General features: G+C 29.5%; 1 protein-coding gene across 2 annotated transcripts in view; it reads left to right on the top strand.

The window, feature by feature from the left end:
• LOC127284038 (LIM/homeobox protein Awh-like) overlaps positions 1-6,821 on the top strand; it is an 83,379-nt gene extending 76,558 nt beyond the window's left edge. Inside the window, exon 4 of one of the 2 annotated variants that reach the window (XM_051309320.1) lies at positions 6,519-6,672. In XM_051309320.1, coding sequence (XP_051165277.1) covers positions 6,519-6,532 — 14 coding nt within the window. In that variant the 3' untranslated portion in view covers positions 6,533-6,672. Of the gene's footprint in view, positions 1-6,495 lie in introns of both variants that reach the window. The other variant, XM_051309319.1, reaches the window with a different exon arrangement.
• The last annotated feature ends 9,389 nt before the right edge of the window (positions 6,822-16,210 follow it).

Raw genomic sequence — 16,210 nt, forward strand, 5'->3', positions numbered from 1 at the left:
TGATGGAACAATTTCACTTACAGATTCATTTTCAGTTCATTACAGTTCATTACAGTTCACTTTTGCTGCGTATAATTCTGAGTTCCGGATCAAAATTATTGATTGGCAAACTTCAAGTGAATTAAAATGATTCTCGCCAAGATTATGATTATTAAGTTGGTCTAAGTAATAGGGCGCCATCTGGTTATTAAGAAACAAAGCAGTTCAAATTTAATATCAGAATTTAATTTAACAGCATTGACAATTTATTTATAAATGACAATTGAAACAATGAAAAAAAGTGTATAATAATTAAAGTCAATAAACATTATGTTATTATTAAAGATATTTATTCTGATGAAAATTTAAGTTTAAAAATAAAGTGAACAGGTTAATTAATCTGACCACACCTGCTTATGCATTAGTTTTAAAGGACTGTGCAATAGGGTGGCCCAAAAATACACAGGAAAATTATTTTTTTAGAATTTTCTTGCTGCCGCCCCCTAGAATTGTTCCAAATGGAAAATAAAGAGACCCCTATTTTTTTATTTTGAAATTAGTTAATGTTTAATGGCGCCGCCAGGCCCTTGAAGTTTCCCATGTATTTTATATGGGGAAAAGCTGCTTTTTCGCAAAATTGCAATAACATTGTTAAAAATTAATATTTTTTAATCGGCAAACAATATTTCTTTTCAAGAATGTCCAAACTATGAAGTTCTAATAATTATTACAAAAAAAATTAATTTAACTATTTTTTACAGGGCCGCAAAAAACCCCATAATTGCAAAAAAAGTAAAGTTCGTGTTTAAAAGTGTTTCTAATGATTTTATCGCTTTTTTTATAGGTTTTATTTGTTATCGAGTTACTCATTATGACTGATGATTTGATGAACATTTAAAAATAGTTTAAACAAATTATTGTTGTTTTTCTTTAATTTTTCAAAATAAAACTATGATGATGCAGATTTTTCAAAATTTTACAACTTACCTTGTTGACTAACATAACAAATAAAAAGTAATTGTCAAAAATTAACCATGTCATTTGTTTAAACAAATTATTATTGTTATTTATTACTCTTTTAAACACAAACCTATGAACTCGAAGTTTTTTCTCAATAATTTTAAAACTTTCGTTGCTGGCTACAATTACTAGTGTTGAGAAATTATCAAAGTGTAAAATTAAAATTTGTTTAAACAAATTATTGTTATTATTCATTGCTTTTCTAATAATGCATCTAAAAAACTCGTAGTATTTTCTTAATTTTACATCTTACTTTCCTGACTACCACCACCAAAACAAGTTAATTATTAAAAAATAACAATTATAAATTTTAAAAAAATCTTTATTGCTATTTATTTTTAGAAAAAAACGTTTAGAGACACATTATTAATTTCACAAGTTTTATTATTTATAAAAATATCTAAATATTAAGAACCAAACAATTTTTTTGAACCACTGTTTAAACGTGTAGTCGTTGCTTTTTATTAAATTAAATAAAAGTGTATGCAACATAACAAATGTTTTTTTAAATTTCTTTATTCACATTTATGCAGTTTTAAATTTTAATTCAATTTTTAGTAAATTAAATTGAATAATACATATATTAAAATTATATAAAACTTACATATTTAGAACTTTATATACTTAAAGTGAAACTTTTATAAAGCCTGGAACAATGTTTCTTTGTTAGTATTAGGATAACGAGTTTTATAATCTTTGACAACTTGAAGCAAAAACTGCTTTTGATTTTCATCATTTGTTAAAATTTTATTGCATTCAGAAATCAGTTTAACACCTCTTTCTGCAGTATCATTGACGACTTTCAGTTTCTTTATAATTTCGTTACATTCTTTATAACTTGGATCGTTGCTCCAAGTTGAAGGATCTGTTTCCAAAAAATCTGTACTTAAATTTAATTTTTCAAAGAATCGTTTTGTTTGCGTAGAAACAAAGTCTTGGATTTTCCTGTTTTTCATTTCATTAATTTCACGTATCATTATTCGCTTAATACCTTCTTCGTTTTGTACTTTTTCTTTAAGAGAATTAATCATTGCTTTTTTAGTTTGAACAGAAATTTCATCATCAAAAAATTACAAAGCTATATTCTCTGAATTTAGATACCACAAATGGTTCATTATTTTATTGCTTGCGGCTTGAGATATAGCAGGGTCAATATCTTTATATCTTATTAAATCTTTGCATAACTTTAGATCATTAAATGGTGCTTTTTTAGCCATTGGTGCTTCAAACCATACTTTAATATAAACTTTTACAGTGAACAAACATATATCATAAATGGCTTTCTTTTCCTTTGCAGTTCGCTTAAACTGATCTTAAAAAAAAATATTTTTAAACAATATATTGCTTTGGACATCCAACGTGCATGATGAAAAGCGCCTGGACGATAAAAACTCATGCAAGTCGGATGTTCTTCAAGAAAAAGCTTAGAAAGAATTAACAGTTCTTTATAATCATCACGAGGATGTTTGAAATTTAAAGTATCATTTATAAAGTTATCAAGTTGGGATTTTTCATCTTTTAAAATATCTTTAATTTCTGTATCCTGAAATCCAGTTTTGATTTTATTCTGATCAATTTGTGGCCAAAATTCTTTAAAACCTTTTAATAAAGGTACATTGGGACCAGATGAGGAAGGCATTTTAACATCAAAGACACTTCTCAAAACGATTTCACAAATGTGATGCCCACAAGGCAAATACAAAAGATCCCTTTCTAACATGTTCTGCAGTATAATAGCTGCACCATTTAAATAGCCCATGTTAGGGGCAAAATTTTTTTAAATTCCTTAAATTAACTTATACTTCCTTACTCGCTGTATTTTGCAGTCGCTGATTGCAAATCTGAAGTTACTTTTAAAAAATTTTAACTTGCAGATACAATATGGTAGGCTTATTTTTTAAATTTACCGAATTGGCTTAAAACACATTACGTAGAAGTTTTTGAGGTCGCTGATAACAAATCTGATGTCAATTTTAAAAAATTCAAAATTACGGATCAAGTATGACACGAGATTCTTTAAAAACTAATCGCATTCGTATGAAACTCGTTAAATGGAGATTTTCGGGATCATTGAAGACGAATTTAATGGCAGCTTTGTAATTAGCGATCCAAAGTTTTGTCTAATAATAAGTATAATAAAATCAACCAATCTTTTAAAATTTCATGCACCAGAATCGTATTTAACAGGTCAAAATATAATATAAAATTCAGAAAAAACTTTTTAGATAATCAATGAATAACATCTCTCTTAATTTGAATCAGTGGAATTTTCATCATTTTGGGCTCAGTAACCGACTTCTAGCTATTTCACTCATCGAAACAGCCAGAAGTCGTTTTCTGAATCCAAATCAGTGAAAATTTCACTGATTCAAATTAAGAGGGAACAATAATTTGTTTAAACAAATTTTAATCTAACACTTTGATAATTTCTCATCACTAGTAATTGTAGCCAGCAACGAAAGTTTTAAAATTATTAAGAAAAAACTTTGACTTCTTAGCTTTGTGTTTAAAATATTAATAAATAACAATAATAATTTGTTTAAACAAATGATATTGTTAACTTTGACAATTACTTTTTATTTATTATGTTAGTCAGCAAGGTAAGTTGAAAAATTTTGAAAAAACTGCATCTTTATAGTTTTATTTTGAAAAATTAAATAATAACAACAATAATTTGTTTAAACAATTTTTAAATGTTCATCAAATCATCTGTTCCCGACACAAAATACATGGGAAACTTCAAGGGCCTGGCGGCGCCATTAAATATTAAATAATTTCAAAATAAATAAATACGGGTCTCTTTATTTTCCATTTTGAACAATTCTGGGGGCGGCAGCATGACTATTTTTTTTGGGCCACCCTACTGTGCAATATTCCCCACTCTTTACAATACACACTCATACTTCATACTGTCGACAATTACTAAAAAATTATTATTTATAATAATAATTTAATTTTAATAATTATTAAACAATAATATTAAATAATATTAAAATTTTTAAATTTATCATATTTGTCAAAAAATTAATGATAATAGTTATCATTTTTTTAGTAAATTGAAGGAAACAATAATAATTAATTAAAAAATTAAATGAAAATAATTTATCATTATTACTACTTTTGTTATATAACAATTAAAAATATTTAAGAATAAGAATTTTTTAGATTTTGATTGTTCCTTAATTTTATTGATTTAAAAATAATTTTGTTTATTAAATTATTATTAATTTCAACAATTATTTATTTATAATTAAATTAATTAATTACATACTTGTTCATTTAATTTATTTCAATAAAATAAAATCATATTAAATTTTAATATAATTTAATCAGCGCTGACACAAAATTTTATTTTCACTAACTTTTTTCTGATTTCCAAACAGAATTTTGTCTTTTTCTCTGATTTCGATGAAACAACTTAAAGGGTTGTTAAAGAAAGAATATTTTTTATGTAAAAAGTCAAATTAAAATTTTTAGTGTGTTTAGCTGCTTTAAAAAAATGTATGGCCTTTACAACGGTTTTTAAGGTTTTAAATAAACTTTTAAAAGAATTAATATTTCGATTCAAGCTAAAATTAAGAAAATAACACAGAAAAAATGTAATATTTGTTTATTTGTAAATAACTTCAATTGTGACTCTTTGTACAACTCAATTATTTTCAAAATTTTAATAAAATTAATAATGATTCAAAAAAGTGATTATTACGAATAAAATAAAAAAAAATTTTAATTTTGAAATGCAATGCGTGCAGCAAAGAAAACAATAGCACAGGCCTATAAGTTTTTTTTTGATATCAGAGTGGTTTCTAATGTATTTTTGTGTCCTGAACACATATCAGGGTTCTAAAATTGCGTTTCATGTCAGGATTTTGAGTAAAGTGGGGGTAAGGACCCCAAAAAATGTGTTTTTGAGGGTTTTAAGTATTTTGTTTCTCTTTAACCCGACGTGCAAGACATTAATACATAGGCTTAAATTAAAGGTTAAGATATACACGTTAAGACCCATATGTTCATGATAAAAAAACTTTTAATTTTGAAAAAGTTAGGTTGAAGACAGCCAAAAAGTTTATTAGGGTTATTAACCCATTTTTTAAAAATTTCAAAATTTTTGTTTATCTTGCGCATATGGGACTTAAAGTGTACATCTTAGCCTTTAATTTCATCCTATGTATAAGTGTCTTGCACGTTGGGTTATAGTAATAAATTACTGAAAACCCTCAAAAACACATTTTTGGGGATCCTTACCCTCACTTCACTCAAAATCCTAACGTTATACGCAATTTTAGAACCCTGATATGTGTTCAGGACACAAAAATACATTAGAAACCTCTCTGATAGCAAAAAAACCTTGTATGGATTTTTAAGATTTTTTTTTAAACACGGAAAATTTTTTCTTAAGAAAAAGAAAATTAAAAAAGCCTTAATAAAATGAAGCCCTTATGAAATAAAAATTTTAATTATGTATGCGTGAAAACAAAAAATAATTTTTTAAAAAAAAGTCCTTCTGTTAGCCGCTAAAAATAGCATAACTGTGTTAAATTAAGGACCTTCTATATGAAAATATACATACCATTTTCCAAAGCCTGTAACCAATAGTGAGTTCTCCTTGTTAGTTACATTTGGTTATTTTCTTAATATGATTAATTTTAAAACAAAATTTGAATTGAAATCAACAGAAAAATCTCATTTCGCTTGACCTTTGATTTAAACTTGGTTCAAGAACACCGTGATTGACTTCGAGATTTTCACAATATTTTTGACAATATTTTTACATTGTAGAATTAATAATAAAACTCTGATAACTATTACGCAAAATATTAGTGTGCAACAGAATTTATTTTTTTTTATTTCTGGAATTGCGTACATCCTCTAAGTTTTTTGACGCTGAACATGAATCTGAACTCAGAACTATTTAAGATTTATTTTAACCCTAAATAGAAGTCTCTAGCATGTTAAGGTTAAAAAGAAAAAATACTAAAAACCTTCAAAAACACGTTTTTTGGATTCTTTACCCACATTTTTTTCAAAATCCTGACCCTGGAAACCCTCGAGAAACAAGTTTTAACGAATCCTATTAATTTTTTGAAACCCAAACTTCAAACAAGGATATCTCATACAAAAATAAATATTTTTAAAATATCTAAATTGGAAATTTTTCAACAAGGTATGAGCTTTCATATGCATATCACAAAAACCTCAAAATTTGTGTACCCTTATAAAAACAACAAAAAGTACCCTAAAAATTGCATTTTTAAAATTTTCAAGATGAAATTTCTCAAAAACCCAGGGTGATGGAACAATTAAATTCAGATTCGTGTTCAGCGTCAAAAAAACCTGCGAGATTCACTCTAGGAGATCCCAGAAATGAAATTGCTATTGCTCAATGTATGTAGAGCAACTAATTTCTTTGATAATATTATTGAGAAAATTTAGAGAATATATTTTAAAACAATTTAATGATTTTTTATTGTGTATAAGAAAAATATATTTTTACAGTATATCATTCTCCACCGTTACAGCACCATGCAAGTGATATTTACGAAACTGGAATGACTATTAAAAGAACTAATTTAGAAGGATACCAAGGTGCAATTGCTGATATCGAGAATCCTAGTAGTCCAGACACCATCGTGAAGCATTCAACACAAACGACAGTTTTAACTTCAGCATATCGTCAAGTCCATTATGACTACCAGAGTGGTTAATTGTTTAAGTTTCCTCTAAAAATTATGTAAAATTTAGGACTCACAGATACATAACAATTTACGTTTATAATGTTTGTTTTGTTGTAAATAAAAATTGTACATATTTAAAAAAATTAATTAACATGTAAGTCTTTAATTAATTGTTAAGGGTAGAAACTCGTGTAAGTGCATGTTTTTTCAAAATTAATAAAAAATAATAAAGTTTATTAAATTGAAATAAAGCTTACCTTAAAGTGTACAATATAAGTTATGTATAATAACTTTTTTAAGGGGGGAACACCAGTTGTAACTTTCGAAAAATCAATTTTTTTTTTTGTGCATTTTCTTAAAGTATACATATTTAGAAATGTGTCTGTAAATTTCAAAGTTGATCCGGTGAAAAATAAATGAGATATACAGAACACTGCATCGGCGCGTCCCGTGGCTTCATACAAGGTGGCCAGCCATAACTGACCCTAACGACAGATGGCCTTTTCCTATGATTTAGAAACGGCAACCACTGCGGAAGAGTTATTATATGGTCCAGGAATCGATGACTCTTTGTTACTTGGAAACAAAATTTCTTCTGAACAAAAAAAAGTAAGTTGAAACTTTGAATGCGTTTTTCTCAAAATGACATTTTCCAAGTCGGTGACCACGATTACTCGAATACCATTAAACCGATTTATTTAAAATTTAGTGTGCTTCATTTACACATATAAGTCTAGTTCGTGATCGAAGGATTTTTTTTTTATGCAAAACTTTTTTTTATATAGCTGAAAATCGACCGTATTTTTTTAACGAAAATCATACTTTTGACTTTGACAGGTCGCCATTTTGTCAAATTTTTTTTTTTTTTAAATCCTTCGATCACGAACTAGATAATCTTATAATAAATGTAAATCAATTTCATTTTTGTATTTCAGACGAAGTATACTTGCAGAATGCTGGTCACCGCAATTCGCCTTTTTTCTTAAGACGCCACTTCAATGGCTCATATCTCCAAAAGTTTTTGTTAAAAAAATTTTTTTTTTCTTTTAAATTACAGCTTTTTACATGTACTTTTAACTAATAAATAGTATTCTTTAAAAAGATTCATTGTTCTTTTGGAAAATATTCTTGAAAAAAGCATTATTTTTTGAGTTACAACTGGTGTTCCCCCCTTAATTTAAAATATTACAAAATGACGGCATTACAGGCGTTTGAAGTTAGATGTTTGATTTTGCGCCGTGCAGCCCACTGGTCTCAAATCTCAACCAAAATAAAAATAAAATTTTTTTCCTTAAAATACACAAATACGCTTTGCATGATGAAGAGGAAATTAAAAAATTTTTTTTAGAAAATTTGGAATTATTTTGAAAAAAAATAAATTTTTTTATAAACAATCTACAAAAAAAATTGTTTAAAATTTTTAAAAAAAGGAGTTCGTCATCCAATAGCCAGTAAGTTAAAGAAGATTTCTGGTAAGGTTCATAAATATCGGTTAAAAATTGGCTGAGTTGCATTGCACGGCGAGCGAAAAAACACGATTTGAGAAAAACGCAATTAAAGTTTTTGAAACAATAAAGTAGTGTTTTAAGTATTACCTTGAAGACGATATGTGTTCGAAAACAACTATTGCACTAAAACCAAGGTTTATTATATCACTTGCTAATAGTGCTTGCTACTGTCAATTCATAAAAAAAAAAAAAAAATTAAACATTTGATAATGATTTAATTGTTAATAGAGACAGATTGATCAATAATCACAGTCCCTTATCTTTGCCGTCAAACAGTCTGTGGGGAATTTTATTGTTTAACAAACTTCCAGTGAGACGTTTGTTTATTACTATTTTTAGAAGTTTTCCGTAAATTTTCAGAAAGATTCCTCAATTTTTTATTTTAATATGTTAAATTTTAGAATCAGGCGGATGCTTCGAACGATCGTATTTGCGGAGTTTTAAGTGACACTTACAATTAGCCAATGTCTTGTCGAAATATGCTTCTCGTTGCAGGAAATTATTTTTACAAACATTCTTTTAAAGTAAATCATGTATGTTTTATATTTTGCGAAAAATTTATATTATTTGTCGCTTGGAAGCAGATTTTATAATAGGTAATTAAATTCGTTTTTAAAATTTTTACAATTTTAACAATACATGTTAAATTATATGTCAGATGTTTTAAAATATTTATTAATCTTTTTCATTTTATTGAAGATAGTTTATATGTAATATATATTTTTAATTTTTAACATAAACAATATAACAGAAAAAAAATTATTTTTTCTTTGGAAATTTCAACACCTCTAGAATCATCGAGAGTGGTATGTTGTAAGTTATTAAAAAACATAGAATTATTCTACGTGGTTTCGTCCTCTAGATCAATTGTAGTAATGCTGGTTGCTAGATCCGATCTACAGATTTTTTAAAGCTCGCGCCAAAAATACGCTTTTCTGTGCGATCCGGTTAAGATCAGCTATTAAAAAAAGTTTACTTACAACAACTGTTATCGTTTCATTTCTCCAATAACAAGTTAAAACTATGAGTAAAGATTTAGAGTCGCGTGAGATTGCGAAAAAATCTCGCAAACAGCATCGGGACCGCAATTTCGACAAATTGTGCGAGGAAAATTCGTCATCAACGGAAACCTCGTCCAGCTCCTCAGGATTGTCATCCTCGTCAGAGGTCGACCCAAAAAAAAGAAAGCACAATTCTCGCTCAAACGAAAGACGTGACAATCACAAAGACGAAAGTAGGCAACACACGAAATCGCCCGACCGTAAAAGCGGAAGCCAAAAATCCGGAAAGTTCCGAATACAACCCATCTGAAAAAACACACGACACTGACAGTTTCACAACAAACAGGCTCAACCTTCTAGGCAATAATGTTGACAACGAAAAAACTGGACCCAATATACACGAAACACTGAAAGATATTTGGGAGAAGATTTCAAAGTCTGGATTGTCAAAAGACACCAAAAAAGAACTCCTTGAAAAATATCCATCACCTAAAAACTGCTTCATCAAACTTCTTCGAGAACCTTAATTCTGCGAAAGCAACCGAAAGATCCAACAAGGATATAGTCAAACCATCGTCGAGAACGAGCAGCGGCTCTATGAAAAAATCATACGGAAACAATTTAAACTTCAAGAAGCCCCACGTAAAGAGCTACAAAGCACCTCAACAGAGGGAGCACAAATCGAAATTCCAGCCGAACAACTACCAAGAGAAGCAACGTCGATGAGAGCGGTAAGTACCATCGCAGGGAGATTAAGACTTTGGCCATAACTGGTCAGAAATAACTGCAGACCCATTCATTTTAGATACTGTCACAGGCTATAAAATTCCATTCTTCGAAAATCCTTGGCAAGCTCACCCTCCAAAGGAGGCAAATCTCTTGATAGAAGAGTAGGGCAAACACGTAATCGCAATAGAATGATTAATTAAAAAAGGAGCAATTCAAAGATGCTCACCTGTCAAAAAGCAGTTTATTTCCCCCTATTTTCTTAGAGACAAACAAACAGCCCACACAGCACATGATATTTCCTAAATATTTCTGAGATATTTCATTGAAATTTTGAAATATTCCAATGAGAATTCCTTGAAATATTGCTGAAATTAGGGAAATGTCCGCCTTTAAGAAATATTGCCGTGTAATTTTGCTGAAATATTCCATTAAAATATTATAGAAAAATAGTCGATCTCAGTTTCCATGGCCTGTACAGCTGCGCAGTAGTTTTTAATTTTCTAGGATCCTAAGGTGTTGAACATGTTAGAAAATAACGATTGATTTCATATTTTAAAAAGGTTCTAACTTTCTTTGAAATATTTCCTCAATATTGCAGAGTCTTCATTTGTAATATTGCAGGTGTCTTAAACTGTAATATTTCAGCAAAATTGCACAGCAACATTTCTTATAGGCGGACATTTCCCTGTTTTTATTAACATTTCATGAACCTTGCATTGAAATGTTTCAAACCTTTCAATGAAATATTCATTAAATGCTTAGGAAATATAATGTGCTGTGTGGGAGTGAAAAAAGATTTATACTAAATTCAAAAAATTTAAATAAATTCATTATTCCTCTTTATTTTAATCTTGAGGACAGGAACAAACCAAACGGTGAAAAAAGATTTATACTTTTAAAATTTTTTAACAGGAAACCCGGATCAAGGATAATTTTTCAAAATACGTTTTTCCAACTCTTGACTGGTTTGATGCATTCCTCATGATACCAATAGAGGAAACATACAGAAAATATCTTAGATTTTTATTCTAAAGGAACCTTTATAAATTCGGTTAATTTATGTCCCCATTTATTTTAACTAAAATCATGACAGCCGTAGCAGAAAATCTCAGTCCTTACTTTCCGTCATAAACTTGGAAGACTTTTTATTAATTGGCAAATCAAAAGAACAATGCATCAAAAACGAAGAAACAACATCGCAGTTATTAGAAAGCCTAGGTTTAATCATAAACAAAGAGAAATCCACTATGGTTCCCTCAAAAACGGTCAAATTTCTAGGTTTTATATAGGACATGGAAAAAATATTGGCATAACTGACAGAAACAAAAAAGAACACCATACATTCGAGCGCGAAATCCTTTCATCACAAAAAACATTGTAAGATTCGTGAGAACTTTAGTACCAGCGTGCTCTGCTGTAAAATACGACACACTCTACACAAAATATTAGAAAGGGAAAAATATCTAGCCTTGTTAAAGGGAAGCGAAAATTTTGAAGAACGTATGTCCCATCCAAAAACACTATTAAAATAAACAAACACGAGATCTCAAATGGTGGATAAAAAACATCCACTCCGCTAACAATCCGAATTAATTGACAGATTTTGACCTGGAAATATTTTCAGATGCTTCACTGTCAGGTTGTGGAGCAGTCTCGAATGGAACCAAAGCACACGGCTGGTGAAGTGAAGAACAGAAGAAAATTCACATCAACCATTTGGAACTTCTTGCAGCGTTCTGCGGTCTGAAATGTTACGCCAAGAATCTACAAAAATTATCCATACAAATCGACAACACGTTTATGTAAGGATACCTGGTTGTAGTGCGAACAGCGAGATCTGTGGATATGCGCTAGCTATATCCCATCAAAAGAAAATTCCTTAGCCGATAACACAACTTAACAAAAAAATGAAAAACTTTTGCGCCTGGGTTTCTATCATGGTTTTTCTACTTATGCACCAAAATAAAGAAAAAATATTCATATTCTTTTTAAAGTTTGCTTTTGCAGTAGTTATACTAATAATACTAGATTTTTTAACCCTTTGAAGCATACATTTTTCTTTAACAGGAATTTATCTTTGAAGTGCATTATAGGGGGTTTTAAGGGTCGCTGATTACGAATCCGAAGCCAGATTTTAAAAATTTTCAAAATTCAAAATGGCGGATAATTTTTTACAAATTGATTAAATTTGCTCGAAACTGGTTACTCAGGGGTTTTCGGGGTCGCTGATTACTAATCCGATGTCAGTTTTATAAAATTCAAAATGGCGGACCCAATATGGCTGACAATTTTTTACAAATTGATTAAATTTGCTCGAAACTGGTTACTCAGGGGTTTTCGGGGTCGCTGATTACGAAGCCGATGTCCGTTTTTTAAAATTCAAAATGGCAGATCCAATATGGCGGACAATTTTTTACAAATTGATTAAATTTGCTCGAAACTGGTTACTCAGGGGTTTTCGGGGTCGCTGATTATGAATCCGATGTCAGTTTTATAAAATTCAAAATGGCAGATCCAATATGGCGGATAATTTTTTACAAATTGATTAAATTTGCTCGAAACTGGTTACTCAGGAGTTTTCGGGGTCGCTGATTACGAATCCGATGTCAGTTTTTCAAAATTCAAAATGGCGGATCCAATATAGCGGACAATTTTGTTAAAATTGATCAAATCCTCTCTAAACTGGTTATTTGGGGGTTTTCAGGGTCTCTGATGACGAATCCGATAATATGGCACCCAAAATAGTTAAAAATAATTTGGATCTGTTACAAGATGTGACTTACTGATGTTAAATCGGATTTTGATTTTTATTCGCTTTAACGTTACCCAGAGCTAACGACGAGGACGTAGCGAAATTTTAGCTCCATTTTTTTTGTTTTTTTATTTTTTTTGCTTTTTTAATTTTTTTTTGTTTTTCTGTTTTAATAATTTTTTTTTACTTTTTTAGAAAATTTTTGTAAACTGAAATAAATTGTTTGGTCCTATTGGCCCGATTTTCGAAAATCTTTAAATGTGATATGCTTTAAAGCAATTACGATCAGCCAAAAGACACAGAGGTACATTACAACTGCTACATTGCCATTTTGTAACTTTTCTTTGATCTTTAGTGGAACAGTGAGCACAATGTCATGCTTTGTTTCCTTCCATTGTCTCAGGCATATGAGCAGAAGCATTTCGTCTTTTTTCTAAGGAAACTTGTGGCTTACAGTGCTGAACCGAGTCAGTAGAATTACGCTTTCTTCCTTTTTTCGTAGAAATATTTCCACCAATTAATTCATCTGCAATTACAGGCCTGAACGTTTACAGCGCTAAATTCTTTGGATTGCCGTTTTCTTTACAAATGACAAAAGCGTTTGTTACACAGACATCTACAAAGTGCCAAAATATTCGGAGCCACCATCTTTTTGATTTTCGATTTATTTCGTACAAGAATTTCAACATGTCTGCCTTGTCAACATAACCTATGTGTTTATTGTAATCCTGCACCATTTCAGGGCAACTGATAGATTTAGAAGTGCCATCTTTCATTTTACGATCGATAAATGTTGCAAGCGATGGATCATGATAATTCGATAGGAGTGACACAACTCGATTATCTTTGCATTTCAACCACGTAATGCCCTTGTACGAACTTCGAAATTCATGTTCTCCTCATATTATTTCTTTATCAGCTTTTTGGTGTTTCGGCAATGCAACTCGATTGGATCTTACAGTACCACAGGCCATGATGTTGTCTACCTTCAAGGAAATCATAAGTTCCGTGCTGGTAAAAAAATTATCGAAAAACACTCGATGGTTACCTCCGACAATTTCGCGTGTTCTGACACTTTTACTATTGAAAGGTTTTTTCTCGACCTGAGTACAGTAAAGGTTAGTTTCATGAACAATTAGCTCAATAAGATCTTCAGGAAACAAACATAAAAAAATATCTAATGGTGACGTAGCTAAAGTCGGAATACTTGGACCAGAATCTCTAATGAAAGGTAAATCATCTTTTGATCTTAATTTTTTTTCCCCAATTCCATCTAAATTTGACAATCGTTCACTGAGAACACGACTAAAGTCATTGTCACTATAGTTGTCACTTTCGACCTCAATACCAGTTTCTGCTGCAGTTTCCATTTCATAATTCCTTACTGCTTGAAAATCATCAAGATCAACATCATCATCCTCAGAATCACATAATCCATCGATTGATTCAGAATCGCTGGGTATATCAGCAAACTCCACTTCCACGTTTAATATACTTTTCCGTCTTAATTCCATTAAAAAGATGTATTAATTATTAGACGAATGCAGATAAATATGCACACACTATAAATTATACTTCCCACAAACAAGCAAGTGACAAATTGTTACATTCCCAGAAGTTTCGCAAATGTCACAACACACTTATTTATCAGCAACGACGTTAGAATGCCAGTAAAAATTATAATAAAACGCTATGCAAAGATGTCTTCTTTGATAGGTGCATGAATGCATGTATAAAGATGAACGTTCATATACACAACAGATTTACTTGTACCTCACATGTAATTACGATTCATACACAGACACACACACACAAAAGCGCCATTTGGAATTATAAAAATACAAAGTCATATTCATAAACAGCGACATCAAAAACACCGTAATAACAAGTTTCAAGCAAATCCGATCAATTTTCATTTTATCATCCGCCATTTTGAATTTTGAAAGTCCAACGTCATATTCGTAATCAGCGACCTCAAAAACCCCCGAATAACAAGTTTTAAGCAAATCCGATCAATTCTTCATTTTATCATCCGCCATATTGGATCCGACATTTTGAATTTTGAAAATCGAACGTCATATTCGTAATCAGCGACCCCAAAAACCCACGAGTTACAAGTTTCAAGGAAATCCGATCAATTTTTTCATTTTGTCATCCGGCATATTGGATCCGCCATTTTGAATTTTGAAAATCCAACGTCATATTCGTAATCAGCGACCTCAAAAACCACCGAATAGCAAGTTTCAAGCAAATCCGATCAATTTTGCTTCCTCGTGGAGGAAGCTATGTAGTCCTTTCGTTTATAAAATTTTTAAAAATGGTGAAAACAAATTTTCCTCTATATAGAAACATGTTTTATGAGATCCTGATCAATTGTCCGGATGTATGTATATGTGTGTGGATAGTTTTTGTGAACACGATATCTTTAACAGGTTTTAATGGATTTGGGTAAAATGTGGTAGGCTTATTTAACACATTAATCTCTTAAAAATGACGAGAGGATTTTTAAAAATACCCCCAAAAAAAAATTTTATGGTCTTTTTTCCAAAATTTTTTTTTTAATTGAAAAAATTTTTAAATCGAAAAATTTAAGGTAATATATAATATAATCGTCTTCTTTATGTCAAGATGAATCGATTGATATATATAAAGTATAGATTTGATTGAAATTTAAAGAATTAATGAAAGTTAAAAAATCAAAAATTCTCATTTTAGCTAAAAAATGATGTGTTTAATTAAATTCAAGTTTATATATGAAATAATTTTATTCCTTGCATTGAAACAAATCAATTAGTATATAGAAAGTATACATTTGAATAAAATTAAAAAAATTAATGAAATTTAAGAAATAAAAAATTTACGTCTTAGCTAAAAAATTGTGTTTTTATTTAAATTCAAGTTTAAACATAAAATAATTGTATTCCTTGCATTGAAACGAATCGACTGGTATGTATAAAGTATACATTTGCGTTAAATTAAAACAATTAATGAAAGTTAAAAAATAAGAAATTTACATTTTAACAAAGAAATTTTGTGTTTATTTAAATTCATGTTCAAATATAAAATAATTGTATTCCTTTTTTTAAACTTTCATTAACTCTTTCAATTTAAATAATAATAATAATTTAAATATATATCATACATACCAATCGATTTATTATAATGCAAGGAATACAATAATTTTATGTTTAAACTTGAATTTAAACAAACACAATTTTTTTATGTATATTAATTTCAGTGTTAATGCTTCATCCATGAGGAAGCAAATTTTTTGCATCATATAATGAGGAAGCAAAATGTTCATGAAATGAACATAAAGGACACCCTACTTGTTTCATTTTGTCATCCGCCATATTGGATCCGCCATTTTGAATTTTGAAAATCTGATTCCAGATTCGCAATTAGCGACCCCGAAAACTTTATAGAAATTATTGTTAGGTTATTTCCTATTGTTGTTTAGTTACAATTACATTTATTGTAAAAAAAACGCTATTTTTAAACTTAATTTGTTTATAACATTTATTTTATTTATAAAAAACACTTTTT

Source organism: Leptopilina boulardi, unplaced genomic scaffold, assembly GCF_019393585.1.
Source record: "Leptopilina boulardi isolate dan_hultmark-lab unplaced genomic scaffold, ZJU_Lbou_2.1 LbouV2_317, whole genome shotgun sequence".
NCBI lineage: Eukaryota > Metazoa > Arthropoda > Insecta > Hymenoptera > Figitidae > Leptopilina > Leptopilina boulardi.